General features: G+C 44.9%; 1 protein-coding gene across 1 annotated transcript in view; it reads left to right on the top strand.

Moving 5' to 3' along the window:
- Window positions 1-6107: 6107 nt before the first annotated feature.
- LOC140726019 (high affinity choline transporter 1-like) overlaps window positions 6108-25455 on the top strand; it is a 44604-nt gene continuing 25256 nt past the window's right edge. Inside the window, exons 1-6 of the mRNA XM_073041917.1 lie at window positions 6108-6153; window positions 8177-8376; window positions 14020-14133; window positions 17701-17856; window positions 17960-18108; window positions 25114-25257. Coding sequence (XP_072898018.1) covers window positions 8193-8376; window positions 14020-14133; window positions 17701-17856; window positions 17960-18108; window positions 25114-25257 — 747 coding nt within the window. The 5' untranslated portion in view covers window positions 6108-6153; window positions 8177-8192. The remainder of the gene's footprint in view (window positions 6154-8176; window positions 8377-14019; window positions 14134-17700; window positions 17857-17959; window positions 18109-25113; window positions 25258-25455) is intronic.

Below are 25455 nucleotides of genomic sequence, written 5' to 3' on the forward strand. Positions count from 1 at the left end.
AGTGCAGACATAAATAACTATAAATTATAAAATAAATATATTCCAAAATAAAATAAATAACGAAGACCTTTCATAAACCTGATAGCAAAGGGGAAGAAGCTGTTTCTGAGGAAGTTTCCCCTTGTGGGATAATTTCAGAGTAAAGGGCCACTATTTAAAAATAAAGGTTCGCCCACTGAAAACTAAGGTGTGGCACTTCCTTCCTCAGAGAATCGTGAACCTTTGGATCTTTTTCTTCAAAGTAGAGCTTTGGAATATTTCTGCAGCAGAGGTAGGTAGCTTCTTATAAGCACGGTTGTGAAAGAAGACAGGAATGCTGAGTTTAGGTTACAATTGCAACGGTCGTGGTCTTGCTAAATGCTGGAGCAGGGCTTAGGGGCTAGGTGACCCACGGGTGCTCCAATCTTTTGTGTTTGTCTGTAGAATTGGAATCAATCTGGTTGGAGTTTAAAAAAAAAACAGCAAAAGGACAAAATCTTTGGGGGGCAGTTATTGATTGACCTTTGCTGGAGCGGAGAGCCCCGAGGAGGGTGAGCCAGCACCCGAGGATCTGGGGAAAGGAAGAGCCACCTCAGAGCTCAGGGACGCTCTAGCAGTAATCATGTTCAAGAAAGGAGACAAGACAGATGTGGTAATTACATAGGCAGCTCCCTCCTGTCAACAACAGCAAAGTGCCTGCACGTATCCTTATCAACCGACTCCTTCTGCTATCTGAAGGATTACTCTCTGAATCACAGTGTGGTTTCTGCCCTCCTAGAGGTACCACAGACATGATCTTCACAGCATGCCAGTTATAGGAAAAATGTTGCGAATGAAGACTTTCATAGATTTGACAAAGTAGCCTGCCAAGTTCTCCGGCTTATACTATCAAGACCTGGCTGCCCTGACAGGTGCTTACAAATACTGAGTGCCATGTCAGCTTGAACTTGAGAGCGACCTTTGCTGTGCTACAGAGAGCAATTGGCTGCTGTGAAAGGAGAGTCTGAACAACCAAAAGACTCCGTTACTAACCACAGCCACAACACACACGCATCGCCATCTCTCAAGAATACGTGGATCCCAGGTCGGCCTCTACGGCCGGTGGAAGACCCAGCAATAGATAACCCCTTAGGAAGACAGCTTACTCGACTCAAGTGATCACTAGTGCTAGATATAAATCAGTAAATTCCAAGTGGGGAAGTTTAACTTACAAATAGAAGCTCAAATTAGCAGCAAAAGGCAAAGGACAAACTCATGAAATATGTAACAAACACAAGAAAGTCTGCAGATGCTGGAAATCCAGAGCAACACACACAAAATGCTGGAGGAACTCAGCAGGTCAGGCAGCATCTATGGAAAAGAGTAAACAGTCTTCGTTTCGGGCTGAGACCTTGGTTTTCTAGATCAGTATGTTGAATAACCAGTGAGGGAGTTTAGACCTCATGTTGTGCATTGAGAAAGGGTTAGTCTATCTTTGTTACAATGGGCCTTTACAGAAAAGTAACCCTTGATAGAATTTTACATTGATTGAAAATGAAGTTCAATCTGAAACTAGAGTCAAATCCAAACAATAGGAATTGTGAGAATGTGAGGAGTGAATCGGCTTTGCTTGATTGGGAAACCAGATTGAAGGACATAATAGGGGCAGAAATGTTAGCATTTCTGGGGCTGAAATGGCTGCTTCTCCAGGCTCATCTATGGAAACAGCTTAAATCCCTCCCTTTAATGTCTCTTATATCCTTTTCAAGGTGGCTGGGGTTCTATCGAAGTCCCTGATCTGAAACAGCACTCAAACGGCAGTTTTTCTGGGTGGATAAGCTCTCTCTACTGGAACTCACCGACCAACCAGCTGTTTTCCGACATTCTCCAGATGTGGCATGGAAGGCACGGCCCTGTGGTCCAGCAGTTCCAGGTCGGGGTGGCCGACTGAGGCATCGCATGAGAAAGAATATCAGGATTTTGTGGTGGCAATTGCTTCAGATCTCCCACTTCCCCTCCTACCCCTCTGCCCCACTCCCCACCCCCTCCACTCCCAACAACCCCCCTCCAGGCTGAAGGGTGCGTTTCTGCACTGTACTTTTCTACGTCTCTATGACTATCAATCCATGTTAACTCTCCTAGCATTATTTTCTAAGTTCCCTGTTAGCATTTCCTTAATGATAAGCTAACAAAATCTTTCCTATAACTGTTGTCAGTTTAACTAATCTGTAGTTACTTGTTCTTTAGAAACTAAAGAATTCCATTCTGTGGAAATTTTTCTAGAATCTATGGATTTTTTTTTTAATCTTTGGAAAATAACAACCAGTGTGTTCACTGTCTCTGTTGCTACCTCTTTCAAAACATTGTGATGCGTATCATCAGGTCCCGGGGTGTATCTGCCATTACTGGCCTTGTAAAATTAGTCAGCTCCATCGTGAGTACCAGCCTCCATAGTATCCAAGCCAACTTTAAGGAGCGGTGCCTTAGGAAGGTGGCATCCATTATTAAGGACTCCTACCACCCAGGGCATGCCCTCTTCTCATGTTACCATCAGGGAGGCGGTACAGAAGCCTGAAGGCACACACTCAGCAATTCAGGAACAGCTTCTTCCTCTCTGCCATCTGAAATATAAATGGACACTGAACCCATGAACACTACCTCACTACTTTTTTATATCTGTTCCTTTTTACTACTTATTTTAACTTAACTATTTAATAGACATACATATACTCACTATAACTCAGTTTTATCCTCTCTACTTATTATGCATTTCACAACATAAGCTGGTGATAATAAAGCTGATTCTGATTCTAATTCTGACATCTGATTCGGATTTTTTTCCACCACTTTGTACTAATGTTGATTTCTACTCTCCATTTCGTTCCCCTGCCTCCCGTCAGTCAACGATACATTCCCACCCTGCCTCCCATTAGCCAACGATACATTCCCACCCTGCCTCCTGTTAGTCAACGATACATTCCCACCCTGCATCCCGTTAGTCAACGATACATTCCCACCCTGCCTCCCGTTAGTCAACGATACATTCCCACCCTGCCTCCCGTTAGTCAACGATACATTCCCACCCTGCCTCCCGTTAGTCAACGATACATTCCCACCCTGCCTCCTGTTAGTCAACGATACATTCCCACCCTGCCTCCCGTTAGTCAACGATACATTCCCACCCTGCCTCCCGTTAGTCAACGATACATTCCAACCCTGCATCCCGTTAGTCAACGATACATTCCCACCCTGCCTCCCTTTAGTCAACGATACATTCCCACCCTGCCTCCCGTTAGTCAACGATACATTCCCACCCTGCCTCCCGTTAGCCAACGATACATTCCCACCCTGCCTCCTGTTAGTCAACGATACATTCCCACCCTGTATCCCGTTAGTCAACGATACATTCCCACCCTGTATCCCGTTAGTCAACGATACATTCCCACCCTGCCTCCCGTTAGTCAACGATACATTCCCACCCTGCCTCCCGTTAGTCAACGATACATTCCCACCCTGCCTCCCGTTAGTCAACGATACATTCCCACCCTGCCTCCTGTTAGTCAACGATACATTCCCACCCTGTATCCCGTTAGTCAACGATACATTCCCACCCTGCCTCCCGTTAGCCAACGATACATTCCCACCCTGCCTCCTGTTAGTCAACGATACATTCCCACCCTGCCTCCCATCAGTCAACGATACATTCCCACCCTGCCTCCCGTTAGCCAACGATACATTCCCACCCTGCCTCCTGTTAGTCAACGATACATTCCCACCCTGCCTCCCGTTAGCCAACGATACATTCCCACCCTGCCTCCTGTTAGTCAACGATACATTCCCACCCTGTATCCCGTTAGTCAACGATACATTCCCACCCTGCCTCCCGTTAGTCAATGATACATTCCCACCCTGCCTCCCGTTAGTCAACGATACATTCCCACCCTGCCTCCTGTTAGTCAACGATACATTCCCACCCTGCCTCCCGTTAGTCAATGATACATTCCCACCCTGCCTCCCGTTAGTCAACGATACATTCCCACCCTGCCTCCCGTTAGTCAACGATACATTCCAACCCTGCTTCCCGTTAGTTAACGATACATTCCAACCCTGCCTCCCGTTAGTCAATGATACATTCCCACCCTGCATCCCGTTAGTCAACGATACATTCCAACCCTGCCTCCCGTTAGTCAACGATACATTCCCACCCTGCCTCCCGTTAGTCAACTATACATTCCCACCCTGCCTCCTGTTAGTCAACGATACATTCCCACCCTGCCTCCCGTTAGCCAACGATACATTCCCACTCTGCCTCCCGTTAGCCAACGATACATTCCCACCCTGCATCCCGTTAGTCAACAATACATTCCAACCCTGCCTCCCGTTAGTCAACGATACATTTCCACCCTGCCTCCTGTTAGTCAACGATACATTCCAACCCTGCCTCCCGTTAGTCAACGATACATTCCAACCCTGCATCCCGTTAGTCAACGATACATTCCAACCCTGCCTCCCGTTAGTCAACGATACATTCCCACCCTGCCTCCCGTTAGTCAACGATACATTCCAACCCTGCCTCCCGTTAGTCAACGATACATTCCCACCCTGCCTCCCGTTAGTCAATGATACATTCCCACCCTGCATCCCGTTAGTCAACGATACATTCCAACCCTGCCTCCCGTTAGTCAACGATACATTCCCACCCTGCCTCCCGTTAGTCAACGATACATTCCAACCCTGCATCCCGTTAGTCAACGATACATTCCCACCCTGCCTCCCGTTAGTCAATGATACATTCCAACCCTGCATCCCGTTAGTCAACGATACATTCCCACCCTGCATCCCGTTAGTCAACGATACATTCCAACCCTGCCTCCCGTTAGTCAGTGATACATTCCCACTCTGCCTCACTGCTAGTCTTGTCTCTAGATAGATAGATAGATAGATAGATAGATAGATAGATACTTTATTCATCCCCATGGGGAAATTCCAACTTTTTTTCCAATGTCCCATACACTTGTTGTAGCAAAACTAATTACATACAATACTTAACTCAGTAAAAAAAATATATGATATGCATCTAAATCACTATCTCAAAAGCATTAATAATAGCTTTTAAAAAGTTCTTAAGTCCTGGCGGTAGAATTGTAAAGCCTAATGGCATTGGGGAGTATTGACCTCTTCATCCTGTCTGAGGAGCATTGACCGTAGCCTACTCAGCGCCCTTCGCTCAGCTACCGATGTTAAACTCTCCAGTACTTTGCCCACGACAGAGCCCGCCTTCCTTACCAGCTTATTAAGACGTGAGGCGTCCCTCTTCTTAATGCTTCCTCCCCAACACGCCACCACAAAGAAGAGGGCGCTCTCCACAACTGACCTATAGAACATCTTCAGCATCTCACCACAGACATTGAATGACGCCAACCTTCTTAGGAAGTACAGTCGCCTCTGTGCCTTCCTGCACAAGGCATCTGTGTTGGCAGTCCAGTCTAGCTTCTCGTCTAACTGTACTCCCAGATACTTGTAGGTCTTAACCTGCTCCACACATTCTCCATTAATGATCACTGGCTCCATATGAGGCCTAGATCTCCTAAAGTCCACCACCATCTATTACTATTTCCTTTACTCTCAACTACTGAGATCAACCCTGAGAAATTAAAATCCTCTTTACCTGCAACCTATATGGGAGTTTTAATCTATCATTAAACAGATCCCTTAATAATTCAGAAAACGTTCGTGAATACTTCCTACTAAACTATTCCCCATTTCCATCACATATTGCACAAACTCAAACTGCTGTAAAGGTCCACTGGCAGTAGTGCATTTGTCCACAGTAGAGACCAGCAGTATAAATTCAATCTGTTTCATGGAAGGAGGACATGTATTTAAACACTGCAAGCTGCAGAGACAATTCACCCATTAAAAGAGGTGAATTATTAACATATTTTTGACAGAAGCTTTATAATCTCCCAATATGCTTCTTTGTTATCTAACCACGTATTATCTTCTAGTCATAAATTCTTACAGATAAAAAACAGATTCACGTCGTTTCCTGAAATTCAGATACCTTTGCTCTAAATGGAATAGATAAGGTTGAAAACAGTCTGTGCTGCGATTTTATGACAGTGATTGAAAAGCAAAGCAATCCCTGTTTCGGAATGAAAGTAGCTGATTCCTGAGGAGGTACATTAAATGCAGGTATGTGTTTTTGATATCACCCCTTTTTAAAATTAATGTCTTCCTTCCGCCAGAACAACTGGGCAATTTGCATTTATCACTATGGAGTACCACACTTCATTAAGTAAGATGATTTCTTAATTCATTGGAGAATGTATTTCAGACATGCAGAACTGATCGATCAGCTTAATCTCACAAAATTCCGTGACTTGCTTTATATCACCAATTCCAGCCTTCTGCTACTTCCTGTTTTGTGCAGGAATGAGGATGATGCAAAAATTTCTGACTGATGCTTTGAGTTTACTGAAATTGTTAAGACTGAAGGTTGAATTACCAGTCAACTCCAGGTGAAGACTGAATTGTGGATGGAAGACTTCTTGCATGTTTATGAATCTCTTGTTTGCTATTGTTTCTTCGAGCGGTTGCCTCATGTGCAGTTGTGCAGGAGTGGAGTCAACTTGCTCAATCACAGTATTTTAATATCCTTTGTGGTGGTTGGGAACTTGACTTAAAATCAAAATCAAAATCAGTCTTTCACACCTTCTTGGGTATAGGAGTGATGAAGATGGTGGAAAACTTTGGGAGATAAAATTAATGGTCACACTGCTTCAAAAGTAACAACATGAAAGCCTACAACTGAAGGAACATGGGAAGTATTTGTTCTCTTTCCATTGCGTTGTTACAGTAGGAGATCTCACACTTGTGCGGATTATGTGGAAGGGCTCACTTTGAAGCCATAGATCCCATTAGGAATTCAGATTTCTGGAAGGGCTAGATTATCTCAGAGATTGATTACAAGAAGCAATATTCAAATGTCTAATAGGGTAAATGCACGTAGAAATTCTCCCAGTTTTAATTCAGCATGCTTTTCATGCCCTAACCAAACATTCAATACATCAGGAACTTACCTCATACATCTACCATAATGTGAATTAAATAGTGACTAATATTTTATGATTATTTTTAGCTGAAAAAGATACATTTTGAAATCAGATAGATTAACATTAAATTAATCAATCAGTAAAAACTAGATGATAATCTTTTGGAGTATATTTCTCAGAGAAGAAAAAGAATTTCAGGGTGTATATTCAAGATTCAAGATTCAAAAACGTTATTGTCATTCTAACCGTACATCAGCTCTGCAGGGCAGAATGAGACAGTGTTTCCCAGGGGCAAGTGCAATCATAACATAACAAACACAACAATAAATAATAAACACAACAATAAATAGTAAAACACAATGGCCACATGTTGGTTAAAATTAAGTTATAAGTGTCCAGTGCAAGTTAAAAGTGTCCAAAGCAGAGTCAGGTAGAGCAGCTATTTAGCAGTCTGACTGCCTGTGGGAGGAAGCTGTTTAGTAGCCTTGTGGTTTTTGTTTTGATGCTCCTGTAACATTTGCCTGATGGCAGAAGAACAAACAGTTTACGGAGAGGGTGTGAGGAGTCTTTAATGTTGACCTAGAACCTGCATTGACACCTTATCTATTCAGTTTAGATGAAAGGTATCTGAATTTCAGGAAACAACATGAATCTGTTTTTTATTTGTAAGAATTTATGACTAGGGTCTTCTGGAGGCATTGACACTTCTCTGACATTAAATGTACCTATTGAAACCTATTGAGCGGTATCTTTATAACAAAAGGGTTGGTTTTATACTGACTGTTTGGTGTTTGTCTCCACACCTCGTGGCGCATCGGGAGGCAACTCTGCCGTTTCTTTAGCACTTGTCTGTTTTTACAAGGCTGAGTTGCCAGCTGATCATTCAACCCAAACCAGATGGAAGTCGTGCAAGGAACCGGCTGGATTTGAACCCAGGACCACTCGCCTCAAAGTCCGGTGTGGATGCCACTACATCACCAGTCAGCTAGTTATAGTCATATGTGAATTTTAAAAATCAGTCATTAGAATGCAAACTGGTCTGAACAGTGTGGAAAATTAATGTCAAAAAGAGGAAGGTTTTTCACAGAAAGTACAAATGTAAATACAGTAAGAAGCTGTGAGTAACTGTTTAAGGCTGGTAACTATACTTCATTCTATTGTAGATTCTCACTGGTGAGAATGGCTGTCAATCTCCTTGGACTTGTGGCTGTCATTGTTTTTTATATGCTGATTCTTGCAACTGGGATTTGGGCTTCTCGAAAATCAAAGCGAGAAGAAAAATCATGCCCTGGACCCAGAAGTGAAGTGGCCATGGTTGGAGGCAGGAACATTGGAACCTTGGTTGGGATTTTTACAACAACAGGTACACAGAGATGTCTGCTAAAGTGAAATTGCTATATGTAACTTTAAACCCTGAAACGTCAAAAATGGACAACTTCATACTCGGAGCACATGTCGAGCAATTAATCGAAGTGTTTAATCTCTGAGGGGATTAATTCAAATATGATGACCTAATTACCCCCAGAGGATCATACGCAGTGCATCACTTCTTTCATATACCAACTCTTCAGGTTCAACCCACAAGTGAAAAAGAAACTCAGCTGCTATACAGTTTGCCTTTCTATCCATCATGTCACCTTGTCTCCCATTTAAGTTGATATGGGAATCTTATGTTTGAGATGTGTATTATGAGATGCCAACTAGAGAGCAGGCCATTCTAGATTGGGTATTGAGCAATGAGGAAGGGTTAGTTAGCAATCTTGTCATGCGAGGCCCCTTGGGTAAGAGTGACCATAATATGGTGGAATTCTTCATTAAGATGGAGAGTGACATAGATAATTCAGAAACAAAGGTTCTGAATTTAAAGAAGGGTAACTTTGAAGGTATGAGCCATGAATTAGCTAAGATAGACTGGCAAATGATACTTAAAGGGTTGACGGTGGATATGCAATGGCAAGCATTTAAAGATCGCATGGATGAACTACAACAATTGTTCATCCCAGTTTGGCAAAAGAATAAACCAGGGAAGGTAGTGCACCCGTGGCTGACAAGGAAAATTAGGGATAGTATCATGTCCAAAGAAGAAACATATAAATTAGCAAAAAAAAGTGGCACACCTGAGGACTGGGAGAAATTCAGAGACCAGCAGAGGAGGACAAAGGGCTTAATTAGGAAAGGGAAAAAAGATTATGAGAGAAGGCTGGCAGGGAACATAAAAACTGACTGTAAAAGCTTTTAGAGATACGTGAAAAGAAAAAGATTGGTCAAGACAAATGTTGGTCCTTTACAGTCAGAAACAGGTGAATTGATCATAGGGAACAAAGACACAGCAGACCAATTGAATAACTACTTTGGTTCTGTCTTCACTAAGGAGGACATAAATAATCTTCCGGAAATAGTAAGGGACCGAGGGTCTAGTGAGATGGAGGAACTGAGGGAAATACATGTTAGTAAGGAAGTGGTGTTACGTAAATTGAAGGGATTAAAGGCAGATAAATCCCCAGGGCCAGATGGTCTGCATCCCAGAGTGCTTAAGGAAGTAGCCCAAGAAATAGTGGATGCATTAGTGATAATTTTTCAAAACTCCTTAGATTCTGGATTAGTTCCTGAGGATTGGAGGGTGGCTAATGTAACCCCACTTTTTAAAAAAGGAGGGAGAGAGAAACCGGGGAATTATAGACCGGTTAGTCTGACATCGGTGGTGGGGAAAATGCTAGAGTCGGTTATCAAAGATGTGATAACAGCACATTTGGAAAGAGGTGAAATCATCGGACAAAGTCAGCATGGATTTGTGAAAGGAAAATCATGTCTGACGAATCTTATAGAATTTTTTGAAGATGAAACTAGTAGGGTGGATAGGGGAGAGCCAGTGGATGTGGTATATTTAGATTTTTAAAAGGCTTTTGATAAGGTCCCACACAGGAGATTAGTGTGCAAACTTAAAGCACACGGTATTGGGGGTATGGTATTGATGTGAATAGAGAATTGGTTGGCAGACAGGAAGCAAAGAGTGGGAGTAAATGGGACCTTTTCAGAATGGCAGGCAGTGACTAGTGGGGTACCACAAGGCTCAGTGCTGGGACCCCAGTTGTTTACAATATATATTAATGATTTAGACGAGGGAATTAAATGCAGCATCTCCAAGTTTGCGGATGACACGAAGCTGGGTGGCGGTGTTAGCTGTGAGGAGGATGCTAAGAGGATGCAGGGTGACTTGGATAGGTTAGGTGAGTGGGCAAATTCATGGCAGATGCAATTTAATGTGGATAAATGTAAGGTTATCCACTTTGGTTGCAAGAACAGGAAAACAGGTTATTATCTGAACGGTGGCCGATTAGGAAAAGGGGAGATGCAATGAGACCTGGGTGTCATTGTACACCAGTCATTGAAGGTGGGCATGCAGGTACAGCAGGCGGTGAAAAAGACAAATGGTATGTTGGCATTCATAGCAAAAGGATTTGAGTACAGGAGCATGGAGGTTCTACTGCAGTTGTACAAGGCCTTGGTGAGACTGCACCTGGAGGATTGTGTGCAGTTTTGGTCCCCTAATCTGAGGAAAGACATTCTTGCCATAGAGGGAGTACAGAGAAGGTTCACTAGATTGATTCCTGGGATGGCAGGACTTTTATATGAAGAAAGACTGGATCAATTAGGCTTATATTATATTAGGTGGAGAGCACCCTCTTCTTTGTGGTGGCGTGTTGGGGAGGAAGCATTAAGAAGAGGGACGCCTCACGTCTTAATAAGCTGGTAAGGAAGGCGGGCTCTGTCGTGGGCAAAGTACTGGAGAGTTTAACATCGGTAGCTGAGCAAAGGGCGCTGAGTAGGCTATGGTCAATTATGGATAACTCTGAACATCCTCTACATAGCACCATCCAGAGACAGAGAAGCAGTTTCAGCGACAGGTTACTATCGATGCAATGCTCCTCAGACAGGATGAAGAGGTCAATACTCCCCAATGCCATTAGGCTTTACAATTCTACCGCCAGGACTTAAGAACTTTTTAAAGCTATTATTAATGCTTTTTGAGATGGTGATTTAGATGCATATCATATTTTTTTTTACTGAGTTAAGTATTGTATGTAATTAGTTTTGCTACAACAAGTGTATGGGACATTGGAAAAAAGTTGAATTTCCCCATGGGGATGAATAAAGTATCTATCTATCTATCTATCTATCTATACTCACTGGAATTTAGAAGATTGAGGGGGGATCTTATTGAAACGTATAAAATTCTAAAGGGATTGAACAGGCTAGATGCAGGAAGATTGTTTCCGATGTTGGGGAAGTCCAGAACGAGGGGTCACAGTTTAAGGATAAAGGGGAAGCCTTTTAGGACCGAGATGAGGAAAAACTTCTTCACACAGAGAGTGGTGAATCTGTGGAATTCTCTGCCACAGGAAACAGTTGAGGCCGGTTCATTGGCTATATTTAAGAGGGAGTTAGATATGGCCCTTGTGGCTAAAGGGATCAGGGGGTATGGAGAGAAAGCAGGTACAGGGTTCTGAGTTGGATGATCAGCCATGATCATACCAAATGACAGTGCAGGCTCGAAGGGCCAAATGGCCTACTCCTGCACCTATTTTCTATGTTTCTATGTTTCTATTGAACAAACTCCAGAACAGGATGGCAAAGACAGAGATGTTGATTAAATTGGGTGATGTGGGATAGGAAGCGGACAGCGGAGTTTTGAAGGATATAAACATTACTGACAAACACAAGAACTAATTAAGTTCTGTGCAATTAGGGCATGCATGTATGAAATGCCTTACCCATAAACAAAGGAGAAATCAGTGAAATTCCCCTGCCAACCCTTTCCTCAGGACCATATTGGACAGAAAGGTATGAAGGAAAGAGGAAATAAGAAAGCAAGACCATAAGACCATAAAACATAGGAGCAGAATTATGCCATTTGGTCCATGAGTTTGCTCTGCCATTCCATCAAGGCTGATATATTATTCCTCTCAACCCTAGTCTCTGGTCTTCTCCCGATATCCTCTCCAGGACCTATCCAGCTCCACAATAAGTATACTCATTAAACAGGTATCCATAGGTGTCTATGGCAATGAATCCCACGGATTGACCACCCTCTGGCTAAAGAAATTCCTCCTTATCTTATCTTTGTTCTAAAGGGACATCGTTCTATTCTGAGGCTGGGCTCTTTAGTCCTAGACCCCTCCACTGTAGGAAACATCCTCTCCAAGTCCCCTCTGTCCAGGCCTTTCAATATTCATTGGTTTCAATGAGATTCCCTTTCCTTTTTCTAAACTCCAGTGAATACAGGCCAAGTGCCATCAAATGCTCATTATATGTTAACCCTTTCTTTCCCGGTATCATTCTCGTGAACTTCCTCTGAGCCCTCTCCAATTCCAGCACATTCTTTCTTAGACAAGGGGCCCAAACAATACCTCAAGTGCAGACTGACCAATGCCTTATAAAATGTCAGCATTACATCCTTGTTTTTTATATGCTAGTCCTCTCGAAATGAATGCTGGCATTGCATTTGATTTCCTTACCACAGACTCATCCTGCAAGTTAACCTTTAAGGAATCCTGCACAAGGACTCCCAAGTTGCATTACATTCCTGATTTCCAAATTTGCTTCCCACTTAGAAAATAGTCTACACCTTTATCCTTCTATCAAAGTGCAGGACCATACACCTCCCTATACTGTATTCCATTTGTTACTTCTTTATCCATTCGCCTAATCTAAGACCTTTTGCAGACACCCTGTTATCTCAACACTACCTGCTTCTCCACCTTTCTTTGTATCATCCACAAACTTAGCCACAAAGCCATCAATTCCATCATCCAAATCATTGATATATAACATTAAAAAAGCAGTCGCAACACCGACCCCTGTGGAACGTCACCAGCAGCCAACCAGAAAATGCCCCCTTCATTCCCACACATCCACTAACTCTCTTTTGTCTATCCTGCCTGTTACTTCCTCAAAGAATTCCAGCAGACTGAGCAGGCAAGATTTCCCCTTAAGGAAACCATGCTGACCTCGACCTATCTTAACAGACGCTGGACCTCCAAGTACCCCCAAAATTCATCCTTAATAATGGATTCCAACCTCTTTCCCAACCACTGAAGTCAGGCTAACTGATCTATAATATCTTCCCTCCTTTAAGAGTGGAGTGACATTTGCAAAAGGACTGATTGTGGTTTTATGGAGCCTTTCATCACCAGAGCAAATTCCAAAGTTCTTTCGACTAATGACATACTTTCTACATCCAGTCATTGTCTACTGTATGAAACAGAGTGCCAGGGAATTCCAGACTGCTGCTTGTACTTTCCATTGACACGCCTGCCCCATGCTGGTTCACTGCATTCGTTATCCTCTGCACCTTACTGCTCTATGTGACTGCGCAGGCCCCAGGCTCCCAGTACACCTCAGGCATCAAGTCCAATGCCATGCCACAGGCAGCCCTGATGGTCTCTGGAGGGTAACTGGTCTCGAAGGGCATTTTAACTGGAGTTAATAATAAGGGACATTTAAAATTTGTTCAAAATATTTAAATAACTAAGAAAATAAAATTAGTAGGAACCTTAAAAAGAGAACAAATTAAAAGAGCATGCAAAGCACTATGAAATAATTTAAAATGGAGTAAAATAAAATCAGTAAAGCAGTTACATTTTGACACGAGCTTAGGACAGAGTAGTCAGTAAGATGCACCAGCGTCTGACTCCAAGGGCATCTCAGGCTTCCATCTTTCACCAGCATGCACATATGTTGGGATGCGGACAGCTGTACATCAGTGCTTCCATTTTGATACTTCGTCAATAATTTTACAATAAATTTAAATGGGCTCATAACTTAATTAAACGTGAAAATCATATGCAAACATATTCACCGCCACGTCCAAGGAAGAATGGAACAAAGTTTTAATCTAGCTGTATTGTACAGTAATCTTAAAAGCAGGTGAATATGGGCATGGCTACAACCCAACAAGTGTGAGCTAATATGATTCATCTTACTTTCACATGTTATGTTTTTACAGCGACGTGGGTTGGAGGAGGCTTCATCAATGGCATTGCTGAGATAACTTATCTGCCACATCGGGGAATAAGCTGGGTGCAGGCACCTCTTGGTTATTCTTTCAGTCTTATTTTAGGTAAGAGCCAATAATCATAACTCCAAAGCATTGCAAGACAATTCAAAGGTTAAAAGATTCAAAGGTTCATTTTATTATCAAAGTATACAGCTCTGAAATTCTTCAATTCTCCAGATAGCCGTGAAACTGAGAAAGAGAAGGAAGGCAACATGATCATCAATCCCCACATCCCACCTCCCTGTGAAAAAAAACAAACCAAAATGGATCAGGCAGATCAGCCCCCAAATCCCTCCTCCCACACACAGAAAAAACAAAATGGATCAGGCAGATCAGCCCCCAAATCCCTCCTCCCACACACAGAAAAAACAAAATGGATCAGGCAGATCAGCCCCCAAATCCCTCCTCCCACACACAGAAAAAACAAAATGGATCAGGCAGATCAGCCCCCAAATCCCTCCTCCCACACACAGAAAAAACAAAATGGATCAGGCAGATCAGCCCCCAAATCCCTCCTCCCACACACAGAAAAAACAAAATGGATCAGGCAGATCAACCCCCAAATCCCTCCTCCCACACACAGAAAAACAAAATGGATCAGGCAGATTAATTAAGTTTTAATGTAGTTTATGAAAGTCGGCCCTGGAACTTCAATGTGCTTCCTCACATATCAATGGATCTCGGGCATTCACTCAGTATGGTTTGGTGAATTCTTAACTATTACTACATAGTTATGAACAAGAAGGTGAAAATCAGGTAGCTTTTACAGAAGGAGGATTTCAGAGTGAGCCGCAATTGATCCAGTGTAAAACACTGTTAGCAGAAATTCTGGGAGAATGCCTAGCAGTTTCCCATCAAGTCCCCAAAAACAGATGAGTCATTTGAAATCAATAATGGGTAATAATAATAATAAATAATTTCATTATTTCATTACAGTAGCAGTATTTAAAAACACAGTTAGCAATAATAAATAATAATAATAAATATAATAATTTTAACTGATAATAAAGTACAGAATAATAATACACACAACAATAATTTACCAATGTGCAAAAATAATGTACAAAATTATAAAACAGAAACTATTGTACTATGATGTGCGTTCTCCTGTCATACAAAGATGAACTGTTGTATATGCTTATTGCATTTGATAGGAAACATTTTCTGTAACGATCCTTGTGACAGCGGAGCTGAATGAGTGTTTGAAAAGGTACTCTGCTGCTTATTCAGTGGGTCATGGAGAGGATGTGCCAGATTGTCCATAATGGATAACGGTTTGTTTAGTGACCTTCTCTCCACCTCTAACTCGAAAGAAATCCAGATTGTAGCCAAGGACGGATCCAGCCTTTCTGATGAGTTTATTTAGTCTTTTTGCATCACCAGCACCGATGCTGTTCCCCCAACATAAAGCAGCAAAGGAGACTGCACTCACAACAACAGGCTGGTAAAAGATCTCCAACATCCTGCTGCTCACGTTGAAGGATCTTAGTTTCCTTAGAAAATAGTCTGCTCATCCCCTTCTTGTAAGCAGCCCTGCTGTTGGATTTCCAGTCAAGAAAATTAATATTATGAAAAGGGTATAGTTATAAAATGGTGCATGTTACTGAACCGTGACCAAGCCATAAATAATCAAGTATTGAAAGGTGTTTTGCAATTCCATTCCTGCTGTCAAAGTGATTGACTCTCAAGCTCCCTCTAAAATAACCTTAAAATTAACTTAGTTCAAAAGCAGCGAGGGCTAGGCGATAAGGGCTGATATGATGAACACCAGATCCTGTTTAGATGAATATATGAAGAAAGTACCAACTGTTGAGCAACATTTGACAGCTCAACACTGTACATCAGACAATTAAGAAGATTCCATATTTCCAATGGGAAAGAATTCAACAGGAATTGGAATTAGTTTGTTGTTGTCCACATGTACTGAGGTACTAGGAAAAGCTTGTCTTGCATGCTATTCATACAGATCGAATCTTGATAAGGTGCATTAAGGTAGAACGAGATCAGTCAATAACAATGCAGAATAAAGTGTTAGGGCTACAGAGAAAGTGCAGTGTAGTTAAACAATAAGGTGCAAAATATTTGTGACACTGTAAACACAAAAAATTATGCAGACATGAGGAAATCTGCAGACGTTGGAAATTTAAGCAACACACACAAAATGCTGGTGGAACGCAACAGGCCAGGCAGCATCTATAGGAAGAAGCACTGTCAACGTTTCGGGCCGAGACCCTTCGTCAGGACTGGGCTGGAAATGTCGACTGTGCTTCTTCCTATAGATGCTGCCTGGCCTGCTGCGTTCCACCAGCAAATTATGCAGACGCTGGAAATCTATGGTGCAACACACTCAAAAAGGTTGGAGGAGAACGAGGAGGGAATAAACAGTCAACATCTTGGGTCCAGATCCTTCATCAGGACACCTATCATACTAGGGAACCATTCAGTAGTCTTACAACAGTGGGGTAGAAGCTGTCCTTCTGCCTGGTGGTGTGTGCTGTCGAGTTTTTGTACCTTATGCCTGATAGGGCAGAAGAGAGAATGTCCAGCGTAGCTGGAATATTGGAATATTTGGATGAGAATGACGCAGATTTGAGAAGCAGTTTTTCACAGCTATCTCTCTGATGTTTCGGGATTGTACAGCCACATTCTGCTGCAAGTGTCCTGAATTCCATGATGTAATCCCGCACCGACCGTGCACTTCGAAGCATCCGATCTGCTGCTCCTGTTCATTTCCTGGGTGGTTGAGTACCCGGTGCATCACAGTGGTAAAATCTACATATTTAATGCAAGTGGTAGTTTTATTGTCCCAGTTAGCAGTGTCCCAGGTCAGAGTAGTCCCAGACAAGAGAGAAATGATGAAGGGAATTTTGCCTCAGTCCGTAGCATACAGAGATGGCTGGAGCTCAAAGAGTAAAGATGCACTGGGACAGAAGTTATGGATTTGAGTCGGGGATCTGTTGCAGCATTCAGACACCAGAATCTGGGGCTCTGATGGAGGAGGTAGACTGCCACACGGTTGCTGTGTCCAGGTGGCGAGTTGGTTAAGACTGGCAAGCAAATGACCAGTGATTTCCTGACGCTTTGGAATTGTGTTCTGTCGATGGACAGCTTCCTTCAGGTGAGCATACTCTGCTGGGTCAATCGTTGGATTCCTGTCAGGAACGGTAGAAGGGGCTTGACCCAAACACAGAGCAGCGGAGACTATTGATCAGTAAATGACATTTTACTAATAAACTGCAAAATAACAAGCCATGACAGGCCACAAAATAAGAGAGAACACGACAAGGCAACAAGGTAACTGAAGGCTAGGAACAACTGGTTGGAGTTGGCTGGTTTGTATGAGTGAAGGAGGATTGAGGATGAGAGCTGGGTTTAAATAGGCTGCCGGTTGGAAACAGCTGGGTGGAGACTGTTCAGGCCCGACAAAAACTACATCCAAATGGACGGGAGATTACAACAGTTGCCTGTAATGTATGTATTAGAACTGTCATTCGCAGCCAAAGGTACCATGGCTATACCATGCCCCAAGAATGGTTAACACTGGAGGGAGCCAGCAACACAGACCCCAGCTCAGTTAGCAGTATTACCACCATAGGCTTTGCACCCATGAGTCTGTTTTCTTTCATCCAGGTGGCCTTTTCTTTGTTAAGCCAATGCGGGCTAAGCAGTTTGTCACAATGATGGATCCATTCCAGGAGAAATTTGGCAGAGTGATGGGCAGCCTCCTCTTGATCCCAGCTGTACTGGGAGATATATTTTGGTCGGCTGCTATTCTTGCAGCACTGGGTAAGTTTCTACAAGTTGTTGGTTACATACACAAACTGTAATATATTTTGCTATAATTTTGTTGGGTACTAACAATGATTGGCACGTTTGGGATCTATTTCAGGAGCGACAATGACTGTAATTTTGGACATTGAAACCTATTTGTCCATCATCCTGTCAGCCTGTGTGGTTACAATATACACACTACTGGGGGGCCTCTATTCAGTAGCTTATACAGATGTAATGCAAATGGTCTTTATTGTCATCAGTCTGGTAAGTGCTTACTATCCCTTATCTGATGTGGAAGTTCTATTAGCTGTCACTAAAGGGTATTGAAGCACTGGTTATACTCATTCTGGTTGGGAAATAGAAAAACATATTATGAGATTGTGGAGGCTTTGGCAAAGATGAGCTCCTTTTGTAAATTAGCTCAATCTGACCTTTTCAGTTACAGATCCTCCCCAGCGTTTACATGCCTAATGTCTGTACAGCCCATCGCCTTTAGGAAACTGGCAGCATAGATTTGCCAGCTGCCACCGGGCTGCAAGTTTCCTCAGCAACCTCTACAGAAGATACTATCTACAGTATCTGCAGATACAGAATTACTGTCTACGTCATTTGAATCAAAAAAAAGCAACCAACCCACAAAATTAGATACACCCCAGGGTTGCAACATCCATCTTCTCCAAATGCCATATTTTGGTAGGTTTATTACTTTGTGGGCAGTTTCTCAGGCTTATATGCATTCTGGCTGACCGGATTAAAGCCACTTTTGAATAATAACTTGAATTATGGCCTGTTTTCAGGATGAAACTTCTCTTTATTGAACAAAATATCAAACAGAAAGACTATGCGGAGAATTTTTTAATTAATTGGAAGTCAGAGCTGCCTTAAAGACACCTCATGAGAGTGGGTAGAAACAGGTGCCTCAACAGAATTTAAGAAGTAACTGGATGAGCAATTGAATCACCACAGCATTGCTAGTTAATAGGACAGGCATAGATGGGCATCAATGATCAGCACGCAGATGTGGGCCGAAGGGCCTGTTTTTATGTCCTATGGTTCTACTCTATAGGAATTAATGAAAAAATATTCAGCCTTACCCCGATAAAGACTTGTTCTTAGTTTTTTTTCTTTTTAAAGCGCTTAACATCTTGACAATAATTGTGTTTTAGACAAGAACTGATTAATCACACTGTCTCATGGGGAGTTTTATTTGAAGAGATAACAGTGAAATAAGTGGAAATGTCAAAATTGCTGAGAGATCTATAGAGTAGATGTGCCAGATGGTCTCCTTCTATGGGAAAGATGAGAAAGAGGAAAAATATTCAAAATTAATTTGTGCAATACCCTGGACACTATTTCAAACTGAAAAGTAAATATTCAAAGAGATTTTGGGCTTTATTTTCCAATTGCAGCTTTACAAGAAATAACAGTTTCATAACTTATTTTTCCACTTCATCTACTTCATGTCAATTAGGTGTTGTGCAAAATGCATCGGAATCTTTAATGTCTTTATCTGTGTGATGGTGATAAAAGGAAGACTGACGATCTGAACGTCTCCCAGAGGACTACTGATTTCAGGACCAGAATCTTGGCAAAAATTTGCTACTGTAGCGGTGTGGCTACACGCAGCGCCGCAATAAACAACACGGAGTCGATGAGCTGCAGTTGCAGAAAAGGTTTATTCAAACTTCGCGGCCTCGCTTTAAAGCCTTCCTGATCCCGCCCTCCCCAGGCGGGAATGCTGTAGGGGGCACGTATTCACAGTCCCGTCCCGTGCGCGGGCTTTTCCCCTTGCTGGTGAAGCAGGCTTGGCGCCCTCTTTGGGACCGGCCTCAATGCCGGCGCGCGCCACTTTGTGAGCCGGTTCGAGTGCGTTGGGAAGTGGGTCGCCACATAACCCCCCCCCCCCCCCCCAGTACCGGCGATACACCCCCCAATGTCCACAGTCTGGGTCGGACTCTGTTTGGGAGGTCTGCCTCTGCGCCACGGTGCCGGAATCTCGACCGGCTGCGCCAAGTCCACATGGGCCGGTTTGAGTCGGTCCACTGTGAAAACCTCCTCTTTCCTCCCAATGTCCAGCACGAGTGTGGACCCGTTGTTTCTGATCACCATAAACGGCCCCTTGTAGGGCCGCTGTAGCGGTGCCTGATGTCCGCCCCGTCGTACAAAAACGAACTTACAGTTTTGCAGGTCTTTGGGTACGCAGGTCAGGTTCTGCCCATGCTGCGAAGTGGGTATGGGGGCCAGGTTGCCGAGCCTCTCACGTAGTCTGTCCAGGACTGCTGTGGGTTTTTCCTCTTGCCCCCTTGGGGCTGGTATGAACTCTCCTGGGACGACCAGGGGTGCGCCGTACACCAACTTGGCCGACAAGGTGTGCAAATCTTCTTTGGGCGCCGTGCGGATTCCAAGCAGGACCCAGGGAAGCTCGTCCACCCAGTTAGGCCTCTTGAGGCGGGCCATGAAAGCCGACTTCAGGTGACGGTGGAAACGCTCCACTAGTCCGTTCGACTGTGGGTGGTAGGCAGTTGTGTGCTGCAGCTGTGTCCCCAAAAGGCTGGCCATAGCTGACCACAGGCTGGAGGTGAACTGGGCGCCTCTGTGGGAGGTAATGTGGGCCGGTACACCAAGGCGAGACACCCAGGTGGCGATCAGTGCCCAGGCGCAGGATTCGGACATGGTGTCGGTGAGCGGGACCGCCTCTGGCCATCTTGTGAACCTGTCCACGATAGTCAGGAGGTGCCGCGCTCCTCGCGACACTGGCAGGGAGCCCACGATATCCACATGAATGTGGTCGAAACCCCGGTGGGTGGGATGGAACTGCTGCGGCAGGGCTTTGGTGTGCCGCTGCACCTTGGCTGTTTGGCAGTGCATGCACGTTCTGGCCCATTCACTGACCTGCTTGCGGAGTCCGTGCCAAACGAACCTGTTGGCCGCCATCTGGACAGTTGTCCTGATGGAGGGGTGCGCTAAGTTGTGAATGGAGTTGAAAACTCGCCGCCGCCAGGCTGCCGGGACGACGGGGCAGGGTTGGCCGGTGGTGATGTCACAGAGTAGGGTCCTCTCACCTGGGCCTACGGGGTGGTCCTGGAGCTGCAAACCGGAGACTGCAGTCCTGTAGCTAGGGATCTCCTCGTCTGCCTGCTGCGCCTCTGCCAGTGCTTCATAGTCTACCCCCTGGGACAGGGCTTGGATGTTAGGGCGGGAGAGGGCATCCGCCACGACTTTGTCCTTTCCCGAGACATGCTGGACATCCGTCGTGTATTCGGAGATGTAGGACAGATGTCGCTGCCGGCGGGACGACCAGGGGTCAGATGCTTTCGTGAACGCAAAGGTAAGAGGTTTGTGGTCCGTGAACGCGGTGAAGGGCCTACCTTCTAGGAAGTACCTGAAATGCCGGATTGCCAGGTATAGCGCCAACAGTTCCCGGTCGAAAGCACTGTATTTGAGCTTGGGCGGTCGCAGGTGTTTGCTGAAAAACACCAGGGGTTGCCAGCGACCCTCGATGAGTTGTTCCAGCACTCCACCGACTGCCGTGTTAGATGCGTCCACTGTGAGGGCGGTAGGGACGTACGTTCTGGGGTGCACTAGCATCACGGCATTTGCTAAGGCTTCTTTCATTTTAATGAAAGCGGCGGCGGACTCCTCGTCCCAGGTAATATCCTTGCCCTTACCCGACATCAGGACGAACAGGGGGCGCATGATTTGGGCAACTGAAGGGAGGAAGTGGTGGTAGAAATTTACCATACCCACAAATTCCTGAAGGCCTTTGATTGTGTTGGGTCGGGGGAAATGGAGGACTGTGTCTACCTTAGCGGGCAGAGGGGTTGCCCCGTCTTTAGTAATCCTGTGGCCCAGGAAGTAGATGGTGTCAAGCTCGAACTGGCATTTGGCCGGGTTGATTGTCAGGCAGTATTCACTCAGTCGGGCATAGAGTGGGACAGATGCTCCTGACGACTGCTGCTGGCTATGAGGATGTCGTCCAAATAGATGAAAGCGAAGTCCAGGTCGCATCCCACCGCGTCCATTAACCGCTGAAACGTCTGTGCGGCATTCTTTAGGCCGAACGGCATGCGGAGGAACTCGAAAAGGCCGAAAGGGGTGATGAGTGCCGTTTTGGGGACGTTGTCCAGATGCATCGGGATTTGATGGTATCCCTGGACGAGGTCTACCTTGGAGAAGATCTGTGCGTCGTGCAGGTTTGCTGCAAAGTCCTGAATGTGCGGCACAGGGTAGCGGTCCAGTGTTGTGGCCTCATTCAGCTTGCGGTAGTCGCCGCATGGTCTCCAGCCCCCTGTTGCTTTGGGCACCATGTGCAGGGGGGAGGCCCATGGGCTGTCGGACCGCCGTATGATCCCCAATTCCTCCATCCTCTTGAACTCCTCCTTCGCCAGTCGGAGCTTGTCCAGGGGAAGCCTTCGAGCACGGGCGTGGAGGGGTGGTCCCTGTGTCGGGATGTGGTGCTGTACGTCATGTTTGGGCATGGCTGCCGTGAACTGCGGTGCCAGAACTGATGGGAAATCCGCCAGGACTCTGGTGTAGTCATTATCGGACAGCGTGATGGAGTCTAGGTGTGGGGCCGGCAACTGGGCTTCACCCAGGGAGAACGTTTGAAAGGTCTCGGCGTGGACCAGTCTCTTCCTTGGCAGGTTGACCAGTAGGCTGTGAGCTCGCAAAAATTCTGCTCCCAGGAGCGGTTGGGCTACGGCGGCCAGTGTGAAGTCCCACGTGAACCGGCTGGAGCTGAACTGTAGCCGCACCATACGGGTGCCATAGGTCCTTACTGTGCTGCCGTTTGCGGCCCTCAGGGTGGGACCCGGTTCTCTGTTGCGGGTGTTGTAACTCGTCGGAGGTAAGACGCTGATCTCGGCTCCGGTGTTGACCAAAAAGTGGCGTCCTGACTGCTTGTCCCAGACATATAGGAGGCTATCCCGATGGTCAGCCGCCGTAGCCATCAGTGGCGGCTGGCCCTGGCGTTTCCCGGGAACTTGCAGGGCGGGCTACAGCGGTGGGCTTCTGCGCCCCACCGCTGGTGGTAGAAACACCAGTGTTTGTTGGTCTCCTCACCCTGCCTCTGGGGTTAGTGGGCTCTGCGGCCGGGCCTGGTCTGGTCTGCTGCTGGGAGCGTGGCTTGGCGATCTGTGTGACAGACGCCCCACTCTCCTTCTTGGCTTTCCACAGCACGTCCGCCCAGGCTGCCACCTTCCGGGGGTCGCTGAAATCCGCGTTGGACTGCAGCAGGCGTATGTCCTCGGGCAGCCGCTCCAGGAATGCCTGCTCAAACATGAGGCAGGGCTTGTGACCTCCGGCCAGGGACAGCATCTCATTCATCAAAGCCGATGGTGGCCTGTCCCCCCAAACCATCCAGGTGCAGTAAGCGGGCAGCTCGCTCGCACCGTGAGAGTCCAAAAGTCCTTATGAGCAAGGCTTTGAATTCTATGTATTTGCCATCCACTGGGGGAGACTGTATGAACTCCTCAACCTGGGCCGCTGTTTCCTGGTCGAGGGAGCTCACCACGTAGTAGTAACGTGTGGCATCCGAGGTTATCTGTCGAATGTGGAATTGGGCTTCTGCTTGCTGGAACCATAGGTGAGGTCGCAGCGTCCAGAAGCTTGGCAGTTTTAACAAAACTGCATGAACAGATGTGGTGTCGTTCATCTTCGGCCAAAATATCATTTGGGCCGTCGGGGTCACCAATTGTAGCGGTGTGCTACACGCAGCGCTGCAATAAACAACATGGAGTCGGTGAGCTGCAGTTGCAAAAGAGGTTTATTCAAACTTCGCTGCCTCGCTTTAAAGCCTTCCTGATCCCGCCCTCCCCGGGCGGGAATGCTATAGGGGGCACGTATTCACAGTCCCGTCCCGTGCGCAGGCTTTTCCCTTTGCTGGTGAAGCAGGCTTGGCGCCCTCTTTGGGACCGGCCTCAATGCCGGCGCGCGCCACTTTGTGAGCCGGTTCGAGTGCGCTGGGAAGTGGGTCGCCACACTACCTCATTTAGATAACTTCGAACGTTATTTTATGTACAAAATCCAACTTCACCAACCGTGGTAACTTGTCAATAAAGTGAAGTGTGTAAAATATCTGAAGCGAGCAGATACCTTTTCTGAGGATTGGCAGTTTTTCTTGCCAATTTAGGAGCATTCATAGATATCACTTCTCCAAGTTTATAATCAATTTTATAACCTTCAAAATTCATCATCAGTTGAACATTTTCAATGCATTTAATTGGTATTTGTATACTTTGTCAAGGGTTTTGTAGAGAACAACAATCATTTTAACAAACCTCTCAGTGACTCCCCTATGCAAGAAGCCAAGTAAAAGGCAACATCTCCATATTGATTCAGTGGCATCCCCGAACAGTCAATCAGAATAGAAAGCTCAATAACCTAGAATCAAGAGGCTGGCATGCCGGCACCCAAAATATTCCATTCTTATTCTCTTTCTTATCAGTTGTGCACCTTTGTGTTTTGATTTTGCTGCTTCTGTTTTACTTGACTAATTTGTGTCCTCTCTCCATTGAAGCAAGCCCAATGTTTCAGGCAGTAGCATCTCGTTGCTCTTCTCCCAAATAAGGACCTGGGCCTCGTGTCTCTTCCATTCTGTTTTCCAAAGTCCGGTTGATTCAAACCAGTTTCAGCCAGCCCATGGCAGTTAGTTAGGTCGTGCTCACAGACTTCTGGCCATTTCAAGAGAGTCTCAAGGACAATAAAAACATGACATAGATTTTTCAACCGCAACGTGCAAGTTGGTTTCAGAGCTCAAGCTGGTGTTCTCTAGCTGATCGCAAATCACTCCAAACGCAAGCAGTAAATTTTTGAGATTGGTATGTCAGAAGAAGTCCACTACGAAATACAAATGTGGAAGTTAAGGAGAAGTCTTAAACCAAGTTTAGCATCTGTATTTGACCTGATGATCATACTGTATATTTATCCACTTTCTTATTTAGACTAATCCAACAAATTGAGTGGAGCCCCTTATCACTTGCATCTTCTACATGACATAAGCTTTTGAAAATGATGGGATAACAAAGCCATTAATTTGCAGAACAGCATCTCTTTCCCAACTACAATATTACATTATCTGAAGTGTCCATAAAACTGATAAGCATTGCCTGAGGACTACATTGTACTGTGCTAATTGCAATGGAAACCCTTTACTATATCTGAATGTTTAACAAAGAACTCAAATACTAAAAGTAGGTTTGTGAATGTGGATAATGTAAACCACATAGAGTTAAATTATCTTACTGTGTTGTATATTTTTTCTCCTACTAGTGGTTTTGCGTGCCTTTTGCCATTATGAATCCAGCAGTTGCAGACATCAAGTACACCATGGTAAATGAACTTTATCAGAGCCCATGGATTGGTAAAATAGAGACGAATCAGATCTCCCGATGGATTGATGATCTTCTTTACATGGTTAGAACTCCTTCTATTTCAAATATGCCTTTAAAATGATTTGTTTTACTCTATAATTAAACTTGCCAAATCTCTCATCCCAAGACTTATTGCAAAATGTATTGACTATGATGTACAGAAGTGTAGCAGGTAGAGTAACACCCTTACATTATCAGCAAACCTGTTTCAATTCCGCAGCAAGGAGTTTTTATGTTCTCC

The sequence above is a fragment of the Hemitrygon akajei genome, chromosome 4, assembly GCF_048418815.1.
Source record: "Hemitrygon akajei chromosome 4, sHemAka1.3, whole genome shotgun sequence".
In the NCBI taxonomy this organism is placed as follows: domain Eukaryota; kingdom Metazoa; phylum Chordata; class Chondrichthyes; order Myliobatiformes; family Dasyatidae; genus Hemitrygon; species Hemitrygon akajei.